Source organism: Anguilla rostrata, chromosome 10 (genome assembly GCF_018555375.3).
Source record: "Anguilla rostrata isolate EN2019 chromosome 10, ASM1855537v3, whole genome shotgun sequence".
Lineage (NCBI taxonomy): Eukaryota > Metazoa > Chordata > Actinopteri > Anguilliformes > Anguillidae > Anguilla > Anguilla rostrata.
Genome location: NC_057942.1, coordinates 41,718,286 through 41,739,126, shown reverse-complemented (window position 1 = coordinate 41,739,126; position 20,841 = coordinate 41,718,286). Strand labels below are relative to the sequence as shown.

Genomic DNA, 20,841 nt, shown 5'->3' with positions numbered 1-20,841 from the left:
GGAACAAGAGTCTCTGCTTTCCCCAATTATCTGTGCGGCAGATCGCTTCCCCCCGCCTTGGACACGCTTTTTTGGTTTCCCCGTTTTTTTTTTTCCCGGGGTAAGAGACGGAAAAATAATAAATGGGCAAAAAGCGAATTAATTAGAAGGGGGGCGGTAACGAGGTACGGTAACGTCTGTTTCGCGCATTAGAGCGAATTAGGAAACCGCGCGGGATGTGAGCTCATGCATTGTTCGCCCACATCCGCTTTTGTTCCCGGAGTTCTGGGTGGGGGGGAGGGGGAGGTGGGGGGGGTCATACCTTGGTTTTGGCACCTTGTCCTCCGGGACGGGGGTCCAGGTGGAGTCGGGCGACTTCTGCTCCTTGAAGCGTCCGGTGAAGGCGAGGGCGATCTCGGCCATGTCGTAGGCGCACACCGCCGAGCCGGGAATGCTGCAGCGGCGGAATTCCCAGACGGGAATAACGGGAACGTTATTTTTCCCCTCCTCGGGAACGCGCATAGCTGGCGCCTGACTCACTACGCTAGCTCCGAGGGCCGTTTCTTAAAGGAGATCTCAGCTGCTCTGGCCGCCGGGGACCCGGGGACCCGCGGGGGGACGGGCGGCACAAGGCCCGGATTGTGACCGGCACAGAGGCGTCATTCTGTCGAACCCGCGACCCGCGCCGTAAATCTCGCCGATCTGACAGCAGTGGATATATACAGAACAAGAGGAATTCCACGCCGTCCAGACGGTCCGCAAAGTTCATGACTAATCTTTCCCCTCGTTTTACAGTTTTGGGAAGCCCAGTCCAAATGTGTTTGTTATAATTTTGCTCACTAGCTGGGAATTATGTGGTTTGACCAGAAGTCCGTGCGAGTGAATGTCGCCAGTTGCTGCAGAGAGCTTTGCAGTTCTGTCACCAAGCCACGGAGCTACATCTCAATATCTTGTGAACCCCTTGTACTTTAGGAAAATGCCTAGTTTTCCATCATGTCCAGTCATACTGATTTAACTGCCCCTTTACCATTACTGTATAGTCCCTGTTTATGCCAATGCATAACATCATCTATCTTTGTCTCTGTTCTGTAACGAGACTAAAGGTAATAAACTAATGCACAGGGCAACATTAAGGTTAACTGCTAGCTGCTTGTAAACGGTCTGCTTTTGATGACTGCAATCAATCATTTTCAAGTGTGTCGTGTCAAAACGTGAAATAAATAAAAAAACGAAACGACGCCTCTCCTCTGTGTCCCACAGCAGGACGGGCAGAGTGTCCCGGCCCTGGCCCCGCCCCGCCCCGCCCCGCTTTCGCACCTGTTGTAAGGCGTGGAGAAGGTGGCCATGACGACGTCGCGCCCGCTGACGTGGATGACGTCGGTGACGGCCTGCAGGATGTTGAAGTAGAAGTGGGAGTCGCCGGGGATGGAGCAGTTGAGGCGGGTCTTGAGGAAGGAGGTCCACTGCTTCTCCAGCACCCTCTGGGAGCCGCCCCGGTCGTTCTTACACACCCTCGCCACCCGCGGGAACACCACCTGCGCACCGCACAAGCGCCAGGGGGGTAAGGACCGCGAACCGAACCGCCCGCTGGCCACGCCCTACGGGCGAAACCTTCACTGCCCCGAATGGGATCAGTTTTGCGCATGAACATACAACATAAAACAAGACTTGACAATCAATATTAAGACTAAAAATAGGTGACATGTTATAAAAAAGGACATAGCCTGTTCAATAACACATAAATAACCCATACAATAATAACGTTTGGAATAACTGACTATTCATCAATCAACACATTTTCTGATGAGCTGGATTCTGTGAGGTATAACAGAGAGGCTCTAGGCCTTCCCCTCCTCCGCCAGGCCAATAGTGGCCAGCGCTGTGATGGCTCATGACTCGCAATCTATAATTTTCCACTTTAATTGGAAGATAAAAAATAAAAAGCCTCTCGATTGATGGCCTGCTGCAGGCACTGCAGGCCGCGTTGCAGACCGCCAGATTAATCCGGAGTCATTGATCAACAAACCCGACTAAACATTTAACTTGGATCCAGAATTCCAGAGTATCAAAAGCAGAGACCGAAACAAATCCCAAAACCGCAGAACCCAGAATGCCCCACACGGACAGATACTTTTCATTTCTGGGTAATACTTAGAGGCAGCAGTTTAGATACAAGTGCACTGCTTTTGCTTAATGGTGCTAGAATGATGACTGGCCAAAAAGATTTTGGACTACATTTAAACATCTTCTCTGCTTGGTTTTTTTTCCCCCTCTGTAATGACTGGTAACCCAATAGCTACATCTTGCGAAAAAGACTGTGAACCACTGTAAATGTGTAGCAAAAGTTAATCGTCGGATCACCCTGTGCGCTCGACCTCACAGTGATATTTTATAACGTGTAATAACCGAGTGTGAAAAATCTCGTATTAACAAGCGCTCGGGCCACAAGCATTGAGTTATAAAAGTGTGATTCCTCCCTTCCATTCATGCAGAGTTGCCGAGAGCCAAATTAAAGTGGCGATGTGTTCGGCCTCAACGGTTAATAATTTCCCTCTCCTGATGTATTGTTTCGACTTAATCCTCTTCTTGAGGGTATGAAAAAAACCGATGCAATCTACATATTAAATCTAAAGGAAAAGATTAATCGAAACGGACCAAATACAGACTTTTTTTTTTTTTTACTTGTCTGATAGCATCTGTTTGGTCACCTCACTGGAAACAGCAAGAGAGAGAGAGTGGGAGGTCCTGGGGTACAGTAGCACAAAAGTGTGACTGCAGAATATTTTTAGACAAAACTGAAAGTCCAGACAGCATTAGCATAGTCTCTCTTTTTTTTTTTAAGCTAATTTTAGAGTGGACATCCTGAAAGTGTTTTTCTCTACAGAAGAGTGGCACAATTTGTTTCTTCCTAGCCACCCAAAGCCAGACACACTTGATACACCCACTTCCTGTTTACTTCCAGGAGCAGCACATCCTGCTTCGGGTCTCGGGTAGGAAGTGTCTTGGTTTTTCAGGACTGTCCAGTCGGGACTGACCCCCCATCACCTCACCTTCCCCATTGTGTTGTACTCCATGGCGATTTCTCGGAAGAAGAAGTAGATAAAATCCCCGTAGTCCACGGCTTGCACAAAGTAAGGCTCTGAAAACAATAGCCAGGTACAGTGTTAGCCAGTGAAAGAGAAACACTCCACACAAATCAAGCGCACAAACCCACATACAGCTATTTCAAAATGGCCGCCAATAATGCATAAATTGTCAATTTGTCACTCCGTCACTCCGTTCAAGCTGAATCGATACGTTGTATGTTTATATTGTAACATCTGCCTGTGTTTATACATCACAAAACACAGTTGGCATAACGGAAGATCGTTAGCAATTAAGCCCAATTTACAGCAGACCCCGGTGCAAACGCAGAGGCGCTGAGCCGTGATTCATTATGCAGATTCACTGAGGTAAGTGTGTAAACAGCCAGCGCTCCTGGGCTCTTCACTTTTAACTGCCAGAGAGAAGAGCCACTTCCCAGCTGGACACGGGGGCCGCGTTGACCTTTCAAAGAGTCAGTCGACGAGGTCGAAGGTCAGCCGGGTTTCCCCCATTTTTACGAACTCTGACCTCGTAAATCAGCCGGAGAGATTTTCCCGCTGGCTTCCCACCGGCTTCACAATTCTCCACACTCAGTTTGGCATGTTTAGAGACGGCCGAGTGTAGCGCACAGGAGAACACAGACTGGGATTGGCTAATGGACAGGCCTCTGCAATCCAGTGCCAGGAGCGGGCCTACGTCTGTGGCTGAGTCTGCATAACCAGAGGCACTGACCCAGTGCAGCACTCACCCACCGTATCAACGCTAAACAGGGACGCAGTGCTGAAATGGTTTGTCATTCTTTATAAATAATGAATCTCTCTTTACCTAAATAATATTTCAGGCACCGGGTTTGGAATCAACGATGGTGAAATCCGAATCTAGTTTCCGATCGAAAAATTGCCATTTTGGTTCGATTAAGAGCAAGCTCGAGGGACCGCTCGTGATAACTCATAAACGGCTGGAACGTGGCGCATCGCAGGACGCGCTGAACGTTCCGCCTCGAGAGCGGGTTCCCAGCTGAGCTCCGCCGCCGAGCTTCCGAAGGCCCCCGAATTTGGAGCGCCCTCGCTCTTATCCAACCCGCTGGGTGCCTGAGGTACCCCGCGCCCGGCGCCGATTCACGGGCCCATCACCCCCATGTAAGGGAGGGGGGGACAGGAATGTCACGCGTGTGTGACGGCGGCCCGCGTCGGCTCGTCGGCGCCTCCCTCAGGCCACCGCGCACACGACGGGCACGCCCGCTCACCTTTGAGCCACTTGGAGTCGTGCTTGACCGTGCGCAGGGTCGGGCTGTCGCCCAGGCTGCGATAGATGACCGCATCGATCGCCAGGAAGTCTGTTACTGTGGCGGAGTAAAGCTTTCCATCTGGAGAGAGAAGAAGGAAAGAGAGCGAGAGTAACGCGGGAGCATCAATCATAAAAACAGAGACACAGAGCCTCTGAGGATCTGAGCCTGACGACTGGATTACACACACACACACACACACGCACACGCACACCACCACACGCACACCACACCACCACACACACACACCACACACGCAAGCACGCACCAACACACGACACACACACACACACACACACATAGACTCCACCACACACACACACGCCCACGCACACAACACACACACACACACACACACACACACACGCAGGGAGGACCCCGGTCCTGAGGCCAGGAGACACACACACACACACACACACATGTACACACACACGCAGGGAGGATCCCGGTCCTGAGGCCAGGAGACACACACACACATGCGCATACACACATGCATACACACACACACACACACACGCACGCCAGACTCCCCAACTGGAATTACCTCATCGTTTGCTGGACTACTGCGCTGGAAACTTTAACTGCGTAATTGAAAGGGCAGCGAAAGGAATAAACGGCCTCGATTATGCAGAGATCTGCGCTTCTGCTACGAATGAACAGGGCCGTCCCTGAGTGTTTACTCTTCCTTGGCAAAACAGAAAAACAGGATCATAACCGAGTTAGCGGTGAATATCAACGAAAATGAATCACTCTCACAGCTCTCCAAACCCGCGGAGCTGAGAACCCGCCACTGGAAAGCTGACTCACTACGGGCTCTCTCTCTTTCTTCCTCCCCCTTATTGATTTATTCTCAATCCTCACATCCCTGTGAAGGCTCGCTTTCATTTGGTTTAAAGCCACAATGGCTTCATGAGTTTCCGAACCAAAAAAAAAAAAAAACATGCCATGGGACTGGGCTGCCAAATAAAAAAAAAAACCTCATCTGGTCTCCAAAGCAATAAAAACAACAGATCAAAACCTCTGCCCCCCTCCTCTACACTGTGGCTCTCATCCCCAGTCTCTGTGCCACACGCAAAGGTTTGCCATGTTCCTCATGAACTACAAAGCGTAGTCAAATGAGCAAATGCATTTTAAATGATAAATGGATGTACTGGGCAAGCGTACTATGAGCGTGGGAAATGAAGCTGAATTTAAGTAAATTTAGGGAAAAAACTGAAATTGAATTTCTAAACTTTCCTTCTGCGTGAGGATTTTTCAGCTGGCAGACGGTTTCACTGCTTTGAGGAAACTGGAGGGGAACTGATCCCAGCCCTGGAAACAGAGGAGCAGTAGTACTTGTGCGTTTTCCCCTGCCGAATAACGGCCCGCTCCCTCAGCGCGCCTCGGCGCGGGGGTGCGGAGCGAGGGACGGGCCGGGCCTTTAAGCGCGCCGCGACGTTCAGCTCCGCGACGTTCAGCTCCGCGACGTTCAGCTCCGCGACGTTCAGCTCCGCGACGTTCAGCTCCCGCGTCAGCTCGCGACGTCAGCTCCGGCGTCAGCTCGCTGCCCTGACGTACCCATTGCTCCGCTGCGTTGGCCGGCTCGCCAGCGAGCGGCAGGCTGCTGACATGGTGGGGAGCCGGGCGGGGGGACGGGGGTGTAGCCAGAAAACGCTGTCGCCCCGCGGCGGGATCTCGCCCCCCCCCCCGCCACCGAACATCAAACGCGCGCGCTGGCGCTGGAACCCGCTGCCCGCCGCAGCCCTCCGCGTGGCACCCACCGGCTGCTTTCTCAAACGGCGGTGTTGTAATTTAAGCCGTTAGTCTTTGCTTGTACTACTACTTAGACCATCTTGGATGACTTGCGTTGCTGTAAACACAGCTGTTAAGGGGTTTTTTTTTTTTGGTCAGAGAAATTTAGGCAAGCTCCATGCTCAACAGTATAAGTACAATGCTGCTCAACACTAAAAGATTTGGACTCACAATACTGTAACCCCTTATACTGAGGTGTAAGGTCACAGATACTGTATGTGATTAGAATGCTCTTAACAGAACATTCTAATGCTGATGTCACAATCCCTACTGGTAACTGAAAGCAGGGGAGTTCTAGAACACTGACTTGGAATTTTGAAGAAAAAGAAATTCCAAAAGACCCGCTCTTCAAAGGGTTAAGTTGAGAAAGAGTGCACTCCTGTGGCCCCTACACAACAATTGCGCAATTCTAACCTAATAAGAAACCGGCCTTCTCTGTTTCGTAATGTTACTCATGACTCGCTCATCTATACCACGTGACATCTGTAGATAATGCAGTGGGACGGGCGCTAGGCTGGCGAAGGCGTGACGTGGAAACGTGTGTGGGTATGTGTGTCGGGGCCTCACCAGCGAACAGGGCGACGTTGGCATGCTTGGCATCGTAAGGGCAGCGAGCCATCCCGCTGATCTCTTCACTGAGGGCGTCCAGGGTGTCCATCTGCAGGGGGGGGGGGTAAGAGGAGCGTGAGTCAGGGCAGACGCAACCGTGCCCGCGAGGTGCCCACGCCGCCGCGAAAACGCCATTCTCTCTCGCGCCACTAAAATCGCCACCGCCGCCGCCATCGTTCAGCTGGACGACAGACGGGCGCGTCCCCTCCTGCCAGGTCTCACAGTCCTGCTGCTCTGCCCTGCTCTCCAGCCCAACGCACTTCAAAGGAGGGAGCAGTATCAGGGGGTGGCGATGGGGGCAGGGGGGGGTGAGGAGTGGGGGGTGTCACTGCTCCCCAAATCTGGTCACATTCTAAATTAATTCTGAGTTTTTTTTTTTTTCTTTTTCACAAAGCTGGCAGATTTCCCGGAATTATAAGAGCTTATCCTGCCCTTCTGGGCTCCTGGACAAGGAATTCTGTTTTCTATTCCCGACCCGGGGCGGAAATGGAGATCATCTGCTCGCCAAAAAGGTCAAAGCAGCGTTCACCCAGGGCGGAGCGTGACTGACGGGGGGAAGAACGAAGGAAGAAAAGAAAAAAAAGGATCTGGAAGTCTGGAATGAGACGACCCGCGACCGCAACGGCGGCTCGACTCTCCCGCCGAATTCGCAGGTGAGAAAGCCGCAATTATCGGAAACGACGAAGAGCGGGATGAAGAGCGCGAGGGACGGAGAGCGCCAGAAGAACGGAGGCTCGCGCCTTCCTTTCCCCCAGACGGAGGCCTCCTCCTCCTCCTCCTCCTCTCCCCCCCCCCCGTTTCCGTGAGAGGCCCCCCGTTTCTCCCCGCCTCACCGTGGCGATGAACTCAGCGCTCGGAGCGTTTGGCTCCCTGTCAGTGATCTATTCCTGCGCCCTGAATGGGAGGAAGAGACTCTCCCACACAATCGGGGGAGATATACGAGGCCGACCCCCGTATCAAACGGCCAGCACCAGGAGGAGGAACACTGCTCCTATTGTCATTTCATTTATCTATTTATTCTTTTTCTGAAAAACAAAACCGCGCTGTTTGTTTTTAGAGTACGTGCCTTCGCGGACGTAGGCCCCGTCTCGAATAGACAAAACAGAACGACGGTACGAACGCAGGCGCGAGAAATATTTGTTTTTCGAATGAATTAATTGGTCAAAATTCAAAAAAAAAAAATGGCAGTTGGGAGGGGAGCCGCGGTACAAACTGTCACCCGCACGCGGTTGGGCTTGTCGCGAAAGGGTCCTGGCCGCACACCGAATGCCTCACACCTCAGCTTGGGCGCGTCTGCTGACAGGCGATCCGCGGTAATTAGGCGGGGACACACTGCCAATCCATATCACCTGCGCCTCTCGGCGGCGGCGGCGGCTCTCCCCTGTTCCGCCCGGCAACAGGTGATGTAATCCACAGCAGCCGTATATCAGGCAGCCGGGGGGGGGGCACCCCACTCAGGGACCGGGCTGAGACTGGAGAGGCGTCTGTCTGAGACACCCGTCAACACTGGAGTCAGAGCAGACTGGAGCCAGCCATACAGGAGGGGCGGGGAGTGTGTGTGTGTGTGTGTGTGTGTGTATGTGAGAGTGTGCGTGTGTGTGTGAGAGTGTGTGTGTGTTGTGTGTTGTGGTGTGTGTGGTGTGAAGTGTGTAGAGGTGTGTTGTGTGGTGTGTGTGTGAGAGAAAGAGTGTGTATGTGTGTATGTGAGGGTGTGAGTGTGTAAGTGTGTGAGAGTGTGTGTGTGTGAGTGAGTGAGTGTGGGAGTGTGTGGGTGTGAGAGTGTGCGAGAGAGAGTGTGTGAGAGTGTGTGTGTGTGTGTGTGTGAGTGTGTGTGTGTGTGTGTGTGAGAGTGTGTGTGTGTGAGAGAGAGAGTATGTGTGTGTGTGGGTGTGAGAGTGTGCGAGAGAGAGGTGTGTGTGTGGGGGAGTGTGTGTGTGTGGTGAGTGTGAGTGTGTGTGTGTGTGTGTGTGTGTGTGTGTGTGTGTGTGTGTGTGTGTGTGTGTGTGTGTGTGTGAGGGGAGGAAGACGCCATCGACAGGAACATTTGTACGGGCCCCTGACTCCCCCTCACTCTCCTCCCCCAAACGGGCCTGATTAATGTGGGATGAGTTTGGCCCCGAAACAGAAGCTCCTTTCAAGCCTGTCACACCGGGGAGATGGAGAGGCGAGACGCAGCCAAGGTGGCTGCGCACATGCGCCCCGCCCCCCCCACCCCCCCACAAACCCCCCAAACCCCCCCCCCCCCCCCCCGAACGCCAGCGCACAGCCGGTAAGCCCAGGGGACTTTCCTCAGGGCCGCGGTGGGGACGCGGGTGGGGGGGGGAATGGTGGCGGGGGATTGGGCGATTGGGGGATTTGGGGGATTTGGGGGGTGGGGGGGGGTGGGGGGACGGCTGCCAAAAGCCCCGCCAGCGCACTTCACCTCCGCGCCTCCGGGCAGCGTGTACGGTCTCCGTGGCGCCCATGGCGGCGGCGGCTCTGGAACGCGCGCGGACGTTAGCGGCCGGCTAGCGCAGCCGCGTTAGCGACGCGCTGACTGTCTGACGATGTCATCAGAGGCGTCTTGTTGTGAAACAAGCCGTGCCTCGCCCCCTCCCCCCCCCCCCCCCACCCCCACCCCCACCTGGCCCCCCACCCGGTCCCTCCGGAATATTCTCCCGCACGACGCCCGGCGCTCGACGACAGGGAGCAGAGACGTCTGTTGCTCCCAGCGTTTACGCTTTTGCACGTTAGCCTTGTTTGATCATCAGACAAAGGCACGGCCCGCGATTCTAACAACGGCTATAAATACCGCTCCACGTTAGGTCACATGACAGCTTATTGCGCAGACCGCCATATGGAACGGCGTCTTCAAACACCGCTGTGCCGGCGCGGCTCATATCCCCTTAATGAAGACCTTCTTCATTTCCCCGGCTGCAGCCTATAAGAAGCATCCGCACTAAAGACGCTTTTTTTTTTTTTTTTTTTAAAGCAAGACGATAAACATTTTCTTGCAAGCTTTAGGAACGCTACGCAACCCTGAGGAATCGTAACGCGCGCTTCTTCCACGAACGGAAAGAAAGAATAAATAAATAAAGAATGTGGGGGAGATAACAGAGCTGGCGTTCTTACTGAATTACACATCCATTCCTCTCGGGCCCGCGTTCGGCCTCCACGCCCGTTCAAATTACTCGCCCTGTAAATCAGCGGCTCCCGACCGCCATCCGCGAGCGAAAACACGCTCATGTGATCAGCGGAGAGATCCATCAATGGTATTCTCACAACCTACATTCCACACTCCCACCCCCCCCAATCTCCCTGACTCACTTCCTCTCCGCGCCCCGATACATTTGTTTGGGTTTACGCACGCCTTGCAAATTCTGAGCGGGCGAGCGAGCGAGGGAGGGAGGGAGGGAGGGAGGGAGGGCGGCTCCGGATTAGGATTAAAGAGAGGCGCGAGGCCTACCTTGTACGTCCGACAGGAGGGGTTGAACGCGTTGGTCCCGCACACGAACAGGGTGTCGTTGTTCTGCTGCAGGAGGACCTTGATGAAATTGTGACACTCATCCTTTGGAGAGAGAGAGAGAGAGAGAGGGGAAAAAACAGACAATGCGTGTGGTGACTGCTGCAGTTCCTGTGGCTGTGCAGATATCGTTTCAGACGTCCTGAGCGTTGCTGAGCAGGCTTTCAACAGGCACGCGGAAGACTTGAGTCGGCAAAAAAAGACGGATCGTTCTTGGCAATGAACGTAATTGTTCGCGTATCCCTGCGAAATCCCCTTTTGCATAATTATAGCCGTAAAAGTTGTGTTAATGGCAAAATGGAAAAAAAAAAACAAAAAAAAAAAAAAACTAGGGAGCACAAATCTCTGGAAAGGCACTTGCTGTTTATGAGCGCGCTCAGATGATGCAAGATGAGGCCTAACATCTGCCATCAGCACTAAGGGCCTTACGGAAAACATTCAGGAAGATATAGTGACCTTAATGATATTATCTTCAGTTATATTGCATTTTATATCCCCCTTATTACCTCTATAACCCTTGTAGGGAAAAAAAATAGGAAAAAAGTTTTAATGATACATTAAAAGAAATGGGTAAATGGGGTAAATGTGTAACAAACTGAAATAAATCTGCTCATCTTATCCGTTTGTGACAAGGTCGATCTGTGTTTGGCAGGGATTACAGGTGCAATAATAAGAATAATGGTTAAAGCAGCTATGTGAAAATGTGCAGACGCAAAAGCATGATATGTCTGAAGGCCTCTGCGACGTTCGAAAACTCTTTCTGCTTTCTGAGGTCACTGAAAGGAGTTTCTGCAGCAATTTCATAAAAAACTTAGGAGGCAGTTTTCTAGGCTGTCTCATATTTCAGCGTGCTCCCATTATGCTTATGATTTCTTGATCATATTTGACAATAAAAAAATCCTTTGTAAACAGAATCAGTCTTGGAAATCTTAGCCTTTTCCTTCTATTATGACACATACATACATATACAAACACACACGCACACACGTGCACCACACGTGTACCACACACACACACACACACATGCACCATACGCACACACACACACACACACACAACTCAACTCATCACACAAATGGGCCACATGCATATTTGAGGATGATCACTCACTGATACAAACACCAGCTTTTATCCATCACATTTACTCTGTTGAACTCACATTCTGTACACATAAATACATTTTTTTCCCTGGTGTCATCCAATGGCCTGGTAGCACTCTCCTGTGTAGCAGCGCAGTGAATCCCATCGTAAGGCTGAATCAGTGGTCTCCCCTCAGTAATTCAGGGTGATACGCTACACTGAACACATACGGACAGCACGCTGGTGCGGAGCCAAGACCATCAATAGACCCGGGAGCCAATCAGAGCCAAGACCATCAATAGGCACGGGAGCCAATCAGAGCCAAGACCACCAACAGACGCGAGAGCCAATCAGAGTACCTTGTGCTTCCCCTTCATTCTGCAGGTGTCCACGTCGGCCTGCCTGGACTTCCATGTTAGTTTCTGCAGGGAGAGAGAGGGAGAGAGGGAGAGAGGGAGGGAGGGAGGGAGGGAGATCGAAATCGATCGTGATTCGCTTTGAGTTTCATGCCCAGATTTCTCCAGGGAACCGGCCGGTCTTTAAAAAAAAAAAAAGATTCAACCTATTTCGCAAAAGGCCCACCGCTCTGTGCCCCCCCCCCCCCTTCCCCCTTCCCCCTTTGTGGGTCTGTGTGAGTTAACCCCAGGCCTGGGGAAAGCCGGCATTGTCCGCTAGGACACTTTTAAAACCGCCATCGCCGCCTCTGTGATATCAAACTGGCCCTTATCGCGCGGAGTTCCGTCTCACTTTCCCGATTTGGGCGCAGGGGGCGAAAGGCGATGCCGGGGGCCTTCCTTTCCTCCGGTCCCTAAAAATCTCCGGTTTCCCCCACCCCCCAGCCCGGCCCCTCCCCCGCGTGACGTCTGATTCTGGGGCGGATAGCGCGGTCCGGCGGGGTCAGAGCGTTTCGGGTTCCCCTGCCTGATCCCGCTCGGGTTCTGCAGGGGCCAGGTAATTAGCATGCGATGCGAGCTGGGGGGGGTGTCGGATCTGGGGCCAGGTAAAGACTCATCCCCACACCGGACTCAACTCACCTTGCTGAAAAAGATCTCCTCTGTGTTTGCCGTGTCCATGTCCACCGCATATATGTGATCCCTGAGAGAGAGCGCAGAAAAACAGACAGAACAAAAAGACCCCACATTAGAACGCTTTTTAGAGGTTTCACGTCGTTTCATCTGCGAAACGGTGCATGTCCCACATAATCACCCCGCCCCCCGTCCCCCCCCCACTCCAAAAACACCACGCGCAGCAGCATGCATCGGTGCTATCTGTTCCCCTCAGACAGAAACAGCCAACAAAGCTTTTAAGTGCTGCCGTGGAAACAACGGCCCCTTTGTCTGCCAGTGAAGGTTTGCAGGACGGGGGGGGGGTGGGTGGGAAGGGGAGGGGGGGGAGGGGGGGGGAGCCAAGTCACTCTCGGACTGTTCAGGTCAATTAAGCGCAGTGTTCACCCACAGGAAATTTATACTAACAGCCATTAAAGCCCGGACAGAACCTCTGTGTTTCGCTGGAAACGCAGGTTTCCTACCGCCGCGTAAAGCAACATGTGGCAAACATAAACTCGGGGGTTAAACGTCTAAAACCTCTTTTTTTTTTTTTTCTGAAGTCCCGGCGTTGACAACTGAGAAATTCTCCCCGAGATGACGGTGCCGCTCGCGTGCAGAGAGGGGGGGGGCAGCCAGGGGGGGACGGAGAAGACTTTGGGCAGAATTCTCTAAACGGTATAATTTGTTTAAGATTACTTGCAAATGTGTTTTTAATCACAGACTGCGCTGCTAGCCTCTCGCAGATTTTAGTTTAATTATATCTCGCAACCTGCAGAGAGACTTGCATTCTCATTAACTAAATCACTAAAGTCTAGAGAAGCAGCAATTTCGGAAAGGAACTCACTTTTTACGGGCTTCCTCAGGCACTGGTATCTTTTACAGGATAAAACATTCATACCAAAGTGCACTTTGCTATCAAAGTTGTCGGCTGAACACAATCATTTTTACAAGCATCGATGCCTGTAGAAAATCAGCGCTCTGGTCTAGTGAGAAACATTCGTTTTTGACAGACGGCTTTTCATAAATGCACCTGGTTATCAGACAGGTAGTTCTTTGTTCAGTCCAGCAGCCTAATACACCGTGTTTTGTCATGGACCTTGAGAAAGGAATTTTACCCTCTAATCTGCAGACTAATCACATCGCTGCAATATTTTCCATCCGTTTTGTAAGGGGAGGAGGCCCAACGCGCGCTAGCTGCAATATGAGTGGTGTAAGGCCCCGGGGGCTGCTTTCGATACAGGCAGACTGCAGTCCCCTGACTGACCAGAGGGGTCGCTATTTTGCCTGAAGTAAGGTGCGTCCCAAAATTTTTAAAATGTATTCCCCTTTCCTCCGCTACCACCTTGTCTCCTCCGGAAACAGAACTTTCTGTTCCCCCCTCCTTCCAGTGTCCCAGTATTGGAGGAGACGAGCGAAGTGCACAGAACTGTATTTTAGCGAAGCGGATTGTCTGCGTATTGTCTGCTCCCGTCTGGTTGCTGGTGTTCCTCGTGTTTCAGAGTGCGTAAAACAGGCCGAGGAGCCGCTCAAATCTTTCAGTCTGAGCCCGTCCCGCCTCCGCGCACCGCTACCGCCTGCCACGGGGAACGCCGAACGTAGCGTCGCCACGGAGATGGCAGGCTCCATTTTATCTGCATCAAAACAGCGCGAGCAGGCGCCCAATCCCGTTCAGCAGACGCCTGGCCTGGATCGCCTCGGCAGCAAACATGCGGAAAAAAAAGAGAGATAGAAAAGATCCCCCCCCCCCCCCCCCCCCGACCTCTCCTCGGGTTCAAACCCGCGTCTGCGCGTTCCTCTAAGACGCCGATGGTGTCCCCTGATTGGTGAAGCCAGGGATGGGAGGAGTGTGGGGTGGGGGGGGGTTGGGGGAGGGGGATCTGGAGTAAGACGCGGCCAGGCGGCGCGTCATCCAAACATCCTGGCGGCACAGAGCCTGGGCTGAGGCTGTGTAAACAGGGCCCGTCAAACACAGGCTGCACCTGCGGCGGCGGCGTCTGTGCAAGCCTCTGCTTGTTCTGCCCCGACCCCCCAGCTCCCCCCCCCCCTCCCCCCGCCACTCAAGACACACTGTCATGGTGTTTCACTTAAACCCCCCCTCCCCCGCCCGCCACCCCCTCACCCCCCGCCCGCCTCCCTCCTGATTCTGGCTCTAGGACTTCTTAAGTCCCTGAACAGGAATGTACAGTGTACTGCGCAATTAAAAATAGAAAAAAAAACATTTTTTTTTTTACTTGATTTCCATGGCCCAAGGATGATTGTGGCCCTAAATGAGAGTTCATGCAAGCAGCTGACTCTGCCCCCTCTCCCCCCTCCCCCCAAACCCCCCCTCGCTGGCTGTCTTGAAAGATGGGATCTTTTTTAACCGAGCATCACTTAACGCAACGCTGGGAAGGGCGAGCAAACAGAAAAGCCCTGACACACAAAGACTGAACACGGAGGTGTTAGCGCTTCTGCCCCGCTAATGGATGGCTGGTCCGTGTGTCATCGCTCAGGTAATCGAGCGTGAACAAAACGGAGAACAAGACGCCTCCCCGAATATTTTCATCACGTTTACGACCGTTAATGAACTCCCCCACAGCAGTACCTCCGCTTCATGCCCTCTGTCCTACTCTGTGGTACCATGTTAGTTTTTTTTTGATCGTATGTACAGTATAACGCTTTGTAAGGTGTGCCCGATATGATCCTCGGACCGAATAATCACAATGCCAAAAAAAACGCAACAGACGCAAAAAACTCGACGTTAGCTGAGCAGCGACGCATTCCGGAATAACGAACGAATAAACGGCACATTCCGGAAGCATCGTCGCGGGTCACGAGGGCGGCGTAAAGCACCCACGCGGGTCTGAAGATGGCGGGTTGCTGCGGGGTTCTGGGCGGGGGGGTGGGGGGAGGCGGGGGGAGGAGGCCCAGGCGTCGGCCGCGCACACAGAAAGCCTTTGTGCCGAAAAAAATTCAGTTTTCATAGCACCCCGCTTCTGCTTCGGGGCGACCGCAGGCCGGCCCGGGCCATCTGGGGGCCCTTTTGTAAAACAATCTCCCTCTCGGACGGCAGAAAGCAGGGGGGGTGGGGGGGGGGGGTCATTAGTATGCTCCCCCATACCTCCCGCCTGCAAATGGAGTGCCCCCCCCCACCCCCCCTCCCGCCACTTCTATGTACAGCCCACTTCATAACTGGATCATGTGTGGCTGGGGGGCATTGTACATTGTTTGCTTCGAGAACACACTCAGCCCACACACACACACACACACACACACACACACACACACACACACAATTAGTGAAGTGATTTGGCGAGACCCAAATGGATGCCATTATTCCTGAGCATTACGATGACGATGACAGTCGTAGGAAGTGTCGGTATGGTGCTGGGGGGGGGGGTGTTCACGGTGGGTTTTCTTGTCATTAGTTTTTTTCGGTGGACTGTGTTTCGGTGAAGGCCTGTCACCACAGTGGGCGACGTTGGCCAGCAGCGCTGGAGAGGCGTGGGAAGCGCTACCCAGCGCGTCGCTAGCGAGCTTCAGCGGGATCCGCTTCCGCCGCGATGACCGGATCCCGCGCGCGGGTCCGAGCCGGCCCGGGTTTTCGCCACAGCCTGGAGCCGCGCGCGGGGTGCCTCCCTCTCTTAATCCCCCCCCCGCCGCCCGTTTTGCCCGATTCCCACCCTCAATCAAGGCACGGGAACGAGGGGCGGGTGAGGTTGCCATGGCGAGCGGGAGCCGGGGCAGAGAATGTCGACAATGCCCCCGCACGCCAGGGGTGACCTGGCAGTGCCCGCAGGCAGGCTGGCATGGGCCAGAGGAGCTCCCAGCGGGCAGGCTTAGGGGCGGCGGCTTAGCGGCACTAAGCCGCGGGCATCGGGGGGGCAGAACCGGGCGCGAGGCCCCGCCCCCTCCCCCCGCCATGGCAAACGCAGGGAGGGGCACTCCGCCATCGCAGACCAGGCGCGGTTCAACCACCCACAGGCCTGGAAACCCCGCCCCCAAAGCCCGAACGGCGAGCACGCTCGACGCACGCCGACCCGGGATCTTCCGCCGCCGCTCTCTCGTTTGCGACTTCACAACAGAGCGGTTGGCGTGGAAACGGAAAGGTCGCGGCCGGTGCCACGAGGGGCGAAGCGCGCTTCCGTTTGGAGCCGCGTCGAGTCAAAAGCACCGCACGGGAAACTCAGCCACCCTCTCCACGGTCTCATCACTCAATGCAAATGTTCTCATCTTTTTTCTTTTTCTTCTTTTTCTTTTCTTTTGCTAAGGTTTTTCGCGTTAAGAGTTGTGGATAACGTGCTAATGGTTTCAAAATGTGCGCTCAAGTGATTGTAAAAAAAACTCTTTTTTTTTTTGGTAAAATAATTTCATTTACACTTTTGTTGCTCGACAGGAAGCACAGACTGTGTGAAGCTCAGTCAATAAGCGACAGAAGGGCACGAGGCTTGCCGTAAAAGCCTGCTTCCTTGTCACTGCAGGAATGAGCAAACAACCAGTGATTCAATAGGAAGGATAAAGCCATTGAACAATCCCATTGACAAACGCCCAATGTTTTGCCACCGAACCACAGTCCTGGCTGCGCACGTATTTTTAGAATCGCGACAACAGAAGCTGGGAGTGACGAAAGATTACGACCTCATTAATATTTCAATATTCTTGCGCGTAATTACTGTCTCACACAAAGGCTTATTTACTGCATCTGTTGAGGTATCCACTGATGCCAATAAGTATGATTATCTTATCTTTTTTTTTTTCGTGTGTGTCTCTAAATAGCAGCCAAATGAGGTCTATTTACAGTGTTATCTGTGTATCTGTGCGTCCTACTGCTAGCAGAGGCTTGTGGGATAGGCTAGGGGGGCAGATCGGCTGAGCCAGAGGGACCTGCGCCATTCACAAAATGGGCTCGGGCAGCGTTTGCGGTTGGAATTGGAATCCGGAGACCATCTGCGCGGGCCCGCGCCTTCCTGAGCCGATGCTGCTCCAGCGGAGATCAGGCTCCGCACATGGCACCGCGTACGCGTACTCAACCAATCATAAATCACCCCCCATCTGGACACTCGTGCGCCGCCTGTTCACAAGGGGTGCGGCAGCCATTGACCAGGTACCTCCCCACACAGGGTCAACAGACTGGCCCCTGCCCCTCCTCAGCCCCCCCCCCGCCACCCCCCCACCACTGTGACAGAATTCCTGCCCCTTTTACGAGTCGCCACTGTGAAAACCTGCAGAACTGCCCCTTGCTTTTCTTTTTTTACTGCTTTTTATGGCAAAGGCTAATTTGTTTCCACAGCCCTCTTCCTTTTCCCAGAAACAACCCCCCCCCCCCCCCCGACAGCCAAATGCAAAGAACAGATGTACGCTAAACTCTAACTGCACTGTGGTGACTTGTGGAGTCAAAACCACTTTACTGCTCAATAACCAGAGATGTACCCAGTAGGCAAAAAAGCTGAGAAACCTTTTCCTATTCTGTTTAAGAGCCAGTTATTTTGGGCATTGAACAGTAGGCTCTTAAGGTATTCCGCAGCAGTGTTAGGTTTAGATAAGGAAGTGGATTAACAGGAAGTAGATTAAAAAATGTTTTAATCACGCAGCTAACGTGAAAGCGGCCCAACAGCCGCAGCCAGCTGAATCAAAACAACACGCAGTCAGCCAAGAAACCGGATCATCACTCACACACACATTTTTATTTGTATGTAAATTTCTTTTTTTTACATATTGAATGAATAAATTAATTATTTAGGCCCCCAATCAAATACACGGGCGGCCGCAACAACCGCAGCGACGTCCGCCGAATTTGTTTACCGGGAACTCTGAACGCGAAACGCGCACGCTCGTTGGGACGCCGGCGAATAAAAACTCGATAGAATTGAATTATCCGAATAACCAGGTGTTGAGAATGGATCTCTGGGTCCCCACAGCGGTGTTACATTTTAATAAAACGCTGATTAAATTAGCAGCCCCCCCCCCCCGCAGTCGTGATTACGCACGCCACCATCTCATCCGCCGAACGTCAATTCCAGTCAAAAACGTCCCTCGGTTACGGCCCCCGGTTACGGCCCTCGCGTGGCAACCACACGCAGACGCCGACAAAACACCGCGTTTCGTTGTTCTCCGTTCTGTCGAACCACGTCCCCCCGCTGCTGGGGGTGGGGGTGATCATGTGACTCATGACGTCAACAGTACGTGTTGGCTAAACTGCAGAAGAGAACAAGCGGCCTGCTCAAAGTTGTGTCCTCGCTGGTTCTGCCCGCGGGTCGGAGAGCGAAGCAGATGACTCTAAATCAGGGTGTTGTCCGCAGAAGTGTGATCATGTGACTCATGACGTCAACAGCGACATAGTACATGTTGGCTAAACTGCAGATAAGCAGAAGAAAACAAGCGGCCTGCTCAGAGTTGTACCCTCGCTGGCTCTGTCCGTGGGTCAGAAAGCGAAGCAGATGACTATAAATCAGGGTGTTGTCCACAGAAGTGTGATAGTGCTTCTGCTTACACAGGGAAAAGGGGACCTATGCACTGAGCATTAATCAGGCCCCCACCCCACTAACAGGGGGAAAGAAGCCCCCGTCTTCATCTTGTGACCATGTTATCACTGCTCTGCTCTGTTAAAATGAAAGCGCCGACGTACATAAAGAAGCTTTACTGACTAAAAAAAGTCTGCCCCCCCTCCCCCCCCCCAAAAAAAGAAAAGGCTAACTCACTATTGGTTGCAGCCTCGGCCTAATAAATATTGCACGAGAGCTTGCCAAGACGCACTTTTCAAAGTGTATAAAAATGACAAGAAGTGCCGTTTCCAAAAAAAAGAAAAAAAGAAGAAAAAGAGAGCCCTTTCATGTAAAAGGCGCAGAAGTCCTGCGCAGATTTCCTTAAAGCGCTGCTTGCGGCTGCTCGTGTCGGAGGAGCAGTTTAGAGCAGCAGGCTCTTCTCTCCGAGGCTTCAGCTCACGCTGAGAATTGACATCCTACCCTAACTGCCTGAAATGCTCTCGAGCCCGTCGCCAGGGGTGAAGCGAAATCTGCCAAAGAGCCGAAGCTGCCCCCCCCCCCTCGGCGCCCCGGTTTCTTAATGGGGCGCAGAATGTAAGAGCAGTGAATCCCCATTTCGCCGGGCGGTTTTACTGCGCCCCACACCTCTTCCCAAGCGGGCCGAGCTGCCGAGCGCCCCCCGCCTTTTATCTGCGCGCTTTTGGCTGTGGGGGTTAGAGCACAATACGGCCCCCCCTTCACAAAAAAAACGCTTTTTCTTGGCAGCGGGGGGGGGGGCAGAGGCAAAGGTTTAAGCGGAGACATGAGATGGGGGGGCGGGGGGTGGGGGGGTCGGTGGGGGATGTAAGGGAGAGGGGGGTTGTGCAGGAAATCGGGGAGGGGGGGGGAGGGAAGGCAGGAAGAGGACTGACCTGGCGGCGATGTAGAGAGTCCGGTTCATGATCATGATCAGCTGGATGTCCAGTCTGTGCCGCTGGGTGTTGTTCCTGCCGGGCTTGTGGCCAACGAACGCCGGGTACTGCTTCGTATCTGCGGGGGGGGGGTGGGGTGGGGTGGGGGGGGGGGGAGAAGAGCCCGGTTTTCATACAGAGCTCTGCAGCCTCTCCTCTCTGCTGCCCCAGCCCTGTCACACACCCGTCTCAACTGCTGTTCGTTTTCAGCACCCTGTGAACTTCATGGGAATAGACCCAAGGGCTCCTGTGCGATTTGGGAGGCACTCAGTGTGTAACCCCAATGGTGCTTGTTCCTGTAACTGAATAAGCTATTTAAGCACAAGCATTTTTTAAAGCACATAGTGTATATATATATATATATATACACAGATATGTATTTGTGTGTTTGTGTGTGACCGAATGTCATCTAACAATACATAACATGAATTATTCAGTGAAGACTCCCAGAATAACAAAATAATGTGAATAAGAATACCACAGTAATGTTCTGCATAAGTGTGTTTCTGAAATGTGTATTGGTAGGCCACATCTATTGTGGTAAAACTAAGCTCTCCCCAGAGGAACGTGTCATGTCATATGCACCGTGATGCTATTTATAATGTGCACTGTGCGTGTGCAGCGAAGCCTCACGCAGGTGAGCACAGGTGAGGTGAGCGCAGGTTGAAGCGCAAGGTGATCGCGCTCAAGACTGCGGTCCACATCAGGTCACGATAAAAAAAAGTGGGGCGGGGGGAAGTCTCGCACGTTTATGGATTTATACCCTTTGATGTGGGAGGAAAAACTTCAGTTAAGTTTTTTAAACTTTTTTTTTTTTCCTTTTCTCTCTGGCCATGAAACCTTTTTTAACATTCCAACAGCACTGGGGAGTGAGGGGGGGAGAGACAGAGAGAGAGAGAGAGACACAGAGAGAGAGAGCGAGAGAGAGAGAAAGAGTGAGAGAGAGCGAGCGAGAGCGAGAGAGAGTGAATGAGACAGAGAGGGAGAAAGTGAGAGACAGAGGGCTAGAGAGTGAATGAGGGAGAGAGAGGGGGGGGGGGAGAAAGAGAGAGAC

At 52.9% G+C, this 20,841-nt stretch overlaps 1 protein-coding gene and 1 long non-coding RNA gene across 5 annotated transcripts in view; one reads left to right on the top strand and one right to left on the bottom strand.

Moving 5' to 3' along the window:
• Nucleotides 1-20,841, bottom strand: part of sema6a (sema domain, transmembrane domain (TM), and cytoplasmic domain, (semaphorin) 6A) — an 89,336-nt gene that overhangs the window by 27,853 nt on the left and 40,642 nt on the right. For all 4 annotated transcript variants that reach the window (XM_064297250.1, XM_064297251.1, XM_064297252.1 and 1 more), the window contains exons 4-12: nucleotides 19,749-19,866; nucleotides 12,365-12,425; nucleotides 11,690-11,752; nucleotides 10,194-10,295; nucleotides 6,707-6,797; nucleotides 4,310-4,429; nucleotides 3,030-3,118; nucleotides 1,297-1,514; nucleotides 302-433 (exon numbers count right to left, since the gene is read on the bottom strand). In XM_064297250.1, the coding sequence (XP_064153320.1) occupies nucleotides 302-433; nucleotides 1,297-1,514; nucleotides 3,030-3,118; nucleotides 4,310-4,429; nucleotides 6,707-6,797; nucleotides 10,194-10,295; nucleotides 11,690-11,752; nucleotides 12,365-12,425; nucleotides 19,749-19,866 (994 nt within the window). The remainder of the gene's footprint in view (nucleotides 1-301; nucleotides 434-1,296; nucleotides 1,515-3,029; nucleotides 3,119-4,309; nucleotides 4,430-6,706; nucleotides 6,798-10,193; nucleotides 10,296-11,689; nucleotides 11,753-12,364; nucleotides 12,426-19,748; nucleotides 19,867-20,841) is intronic.
• The window catches only part of LOC135233567 (uncharacterized), a 54,620-nt gene that overhangs the window by 26,272 nt on the left and 7,507 nt on the right, over nucleotides 1-20,841 (top strand). Inside the window, exon 2 of the long non-coding RNA XR_010323874.1 lies at nucleotides 1,240-1,540. This is a non-coding gene — a long non-coding RNA (uncharacterized LOC135233567). The remainder of the gene's footprint in view (nucleotides 1-1,239; nucleotides 1,541-20,841) is intronic.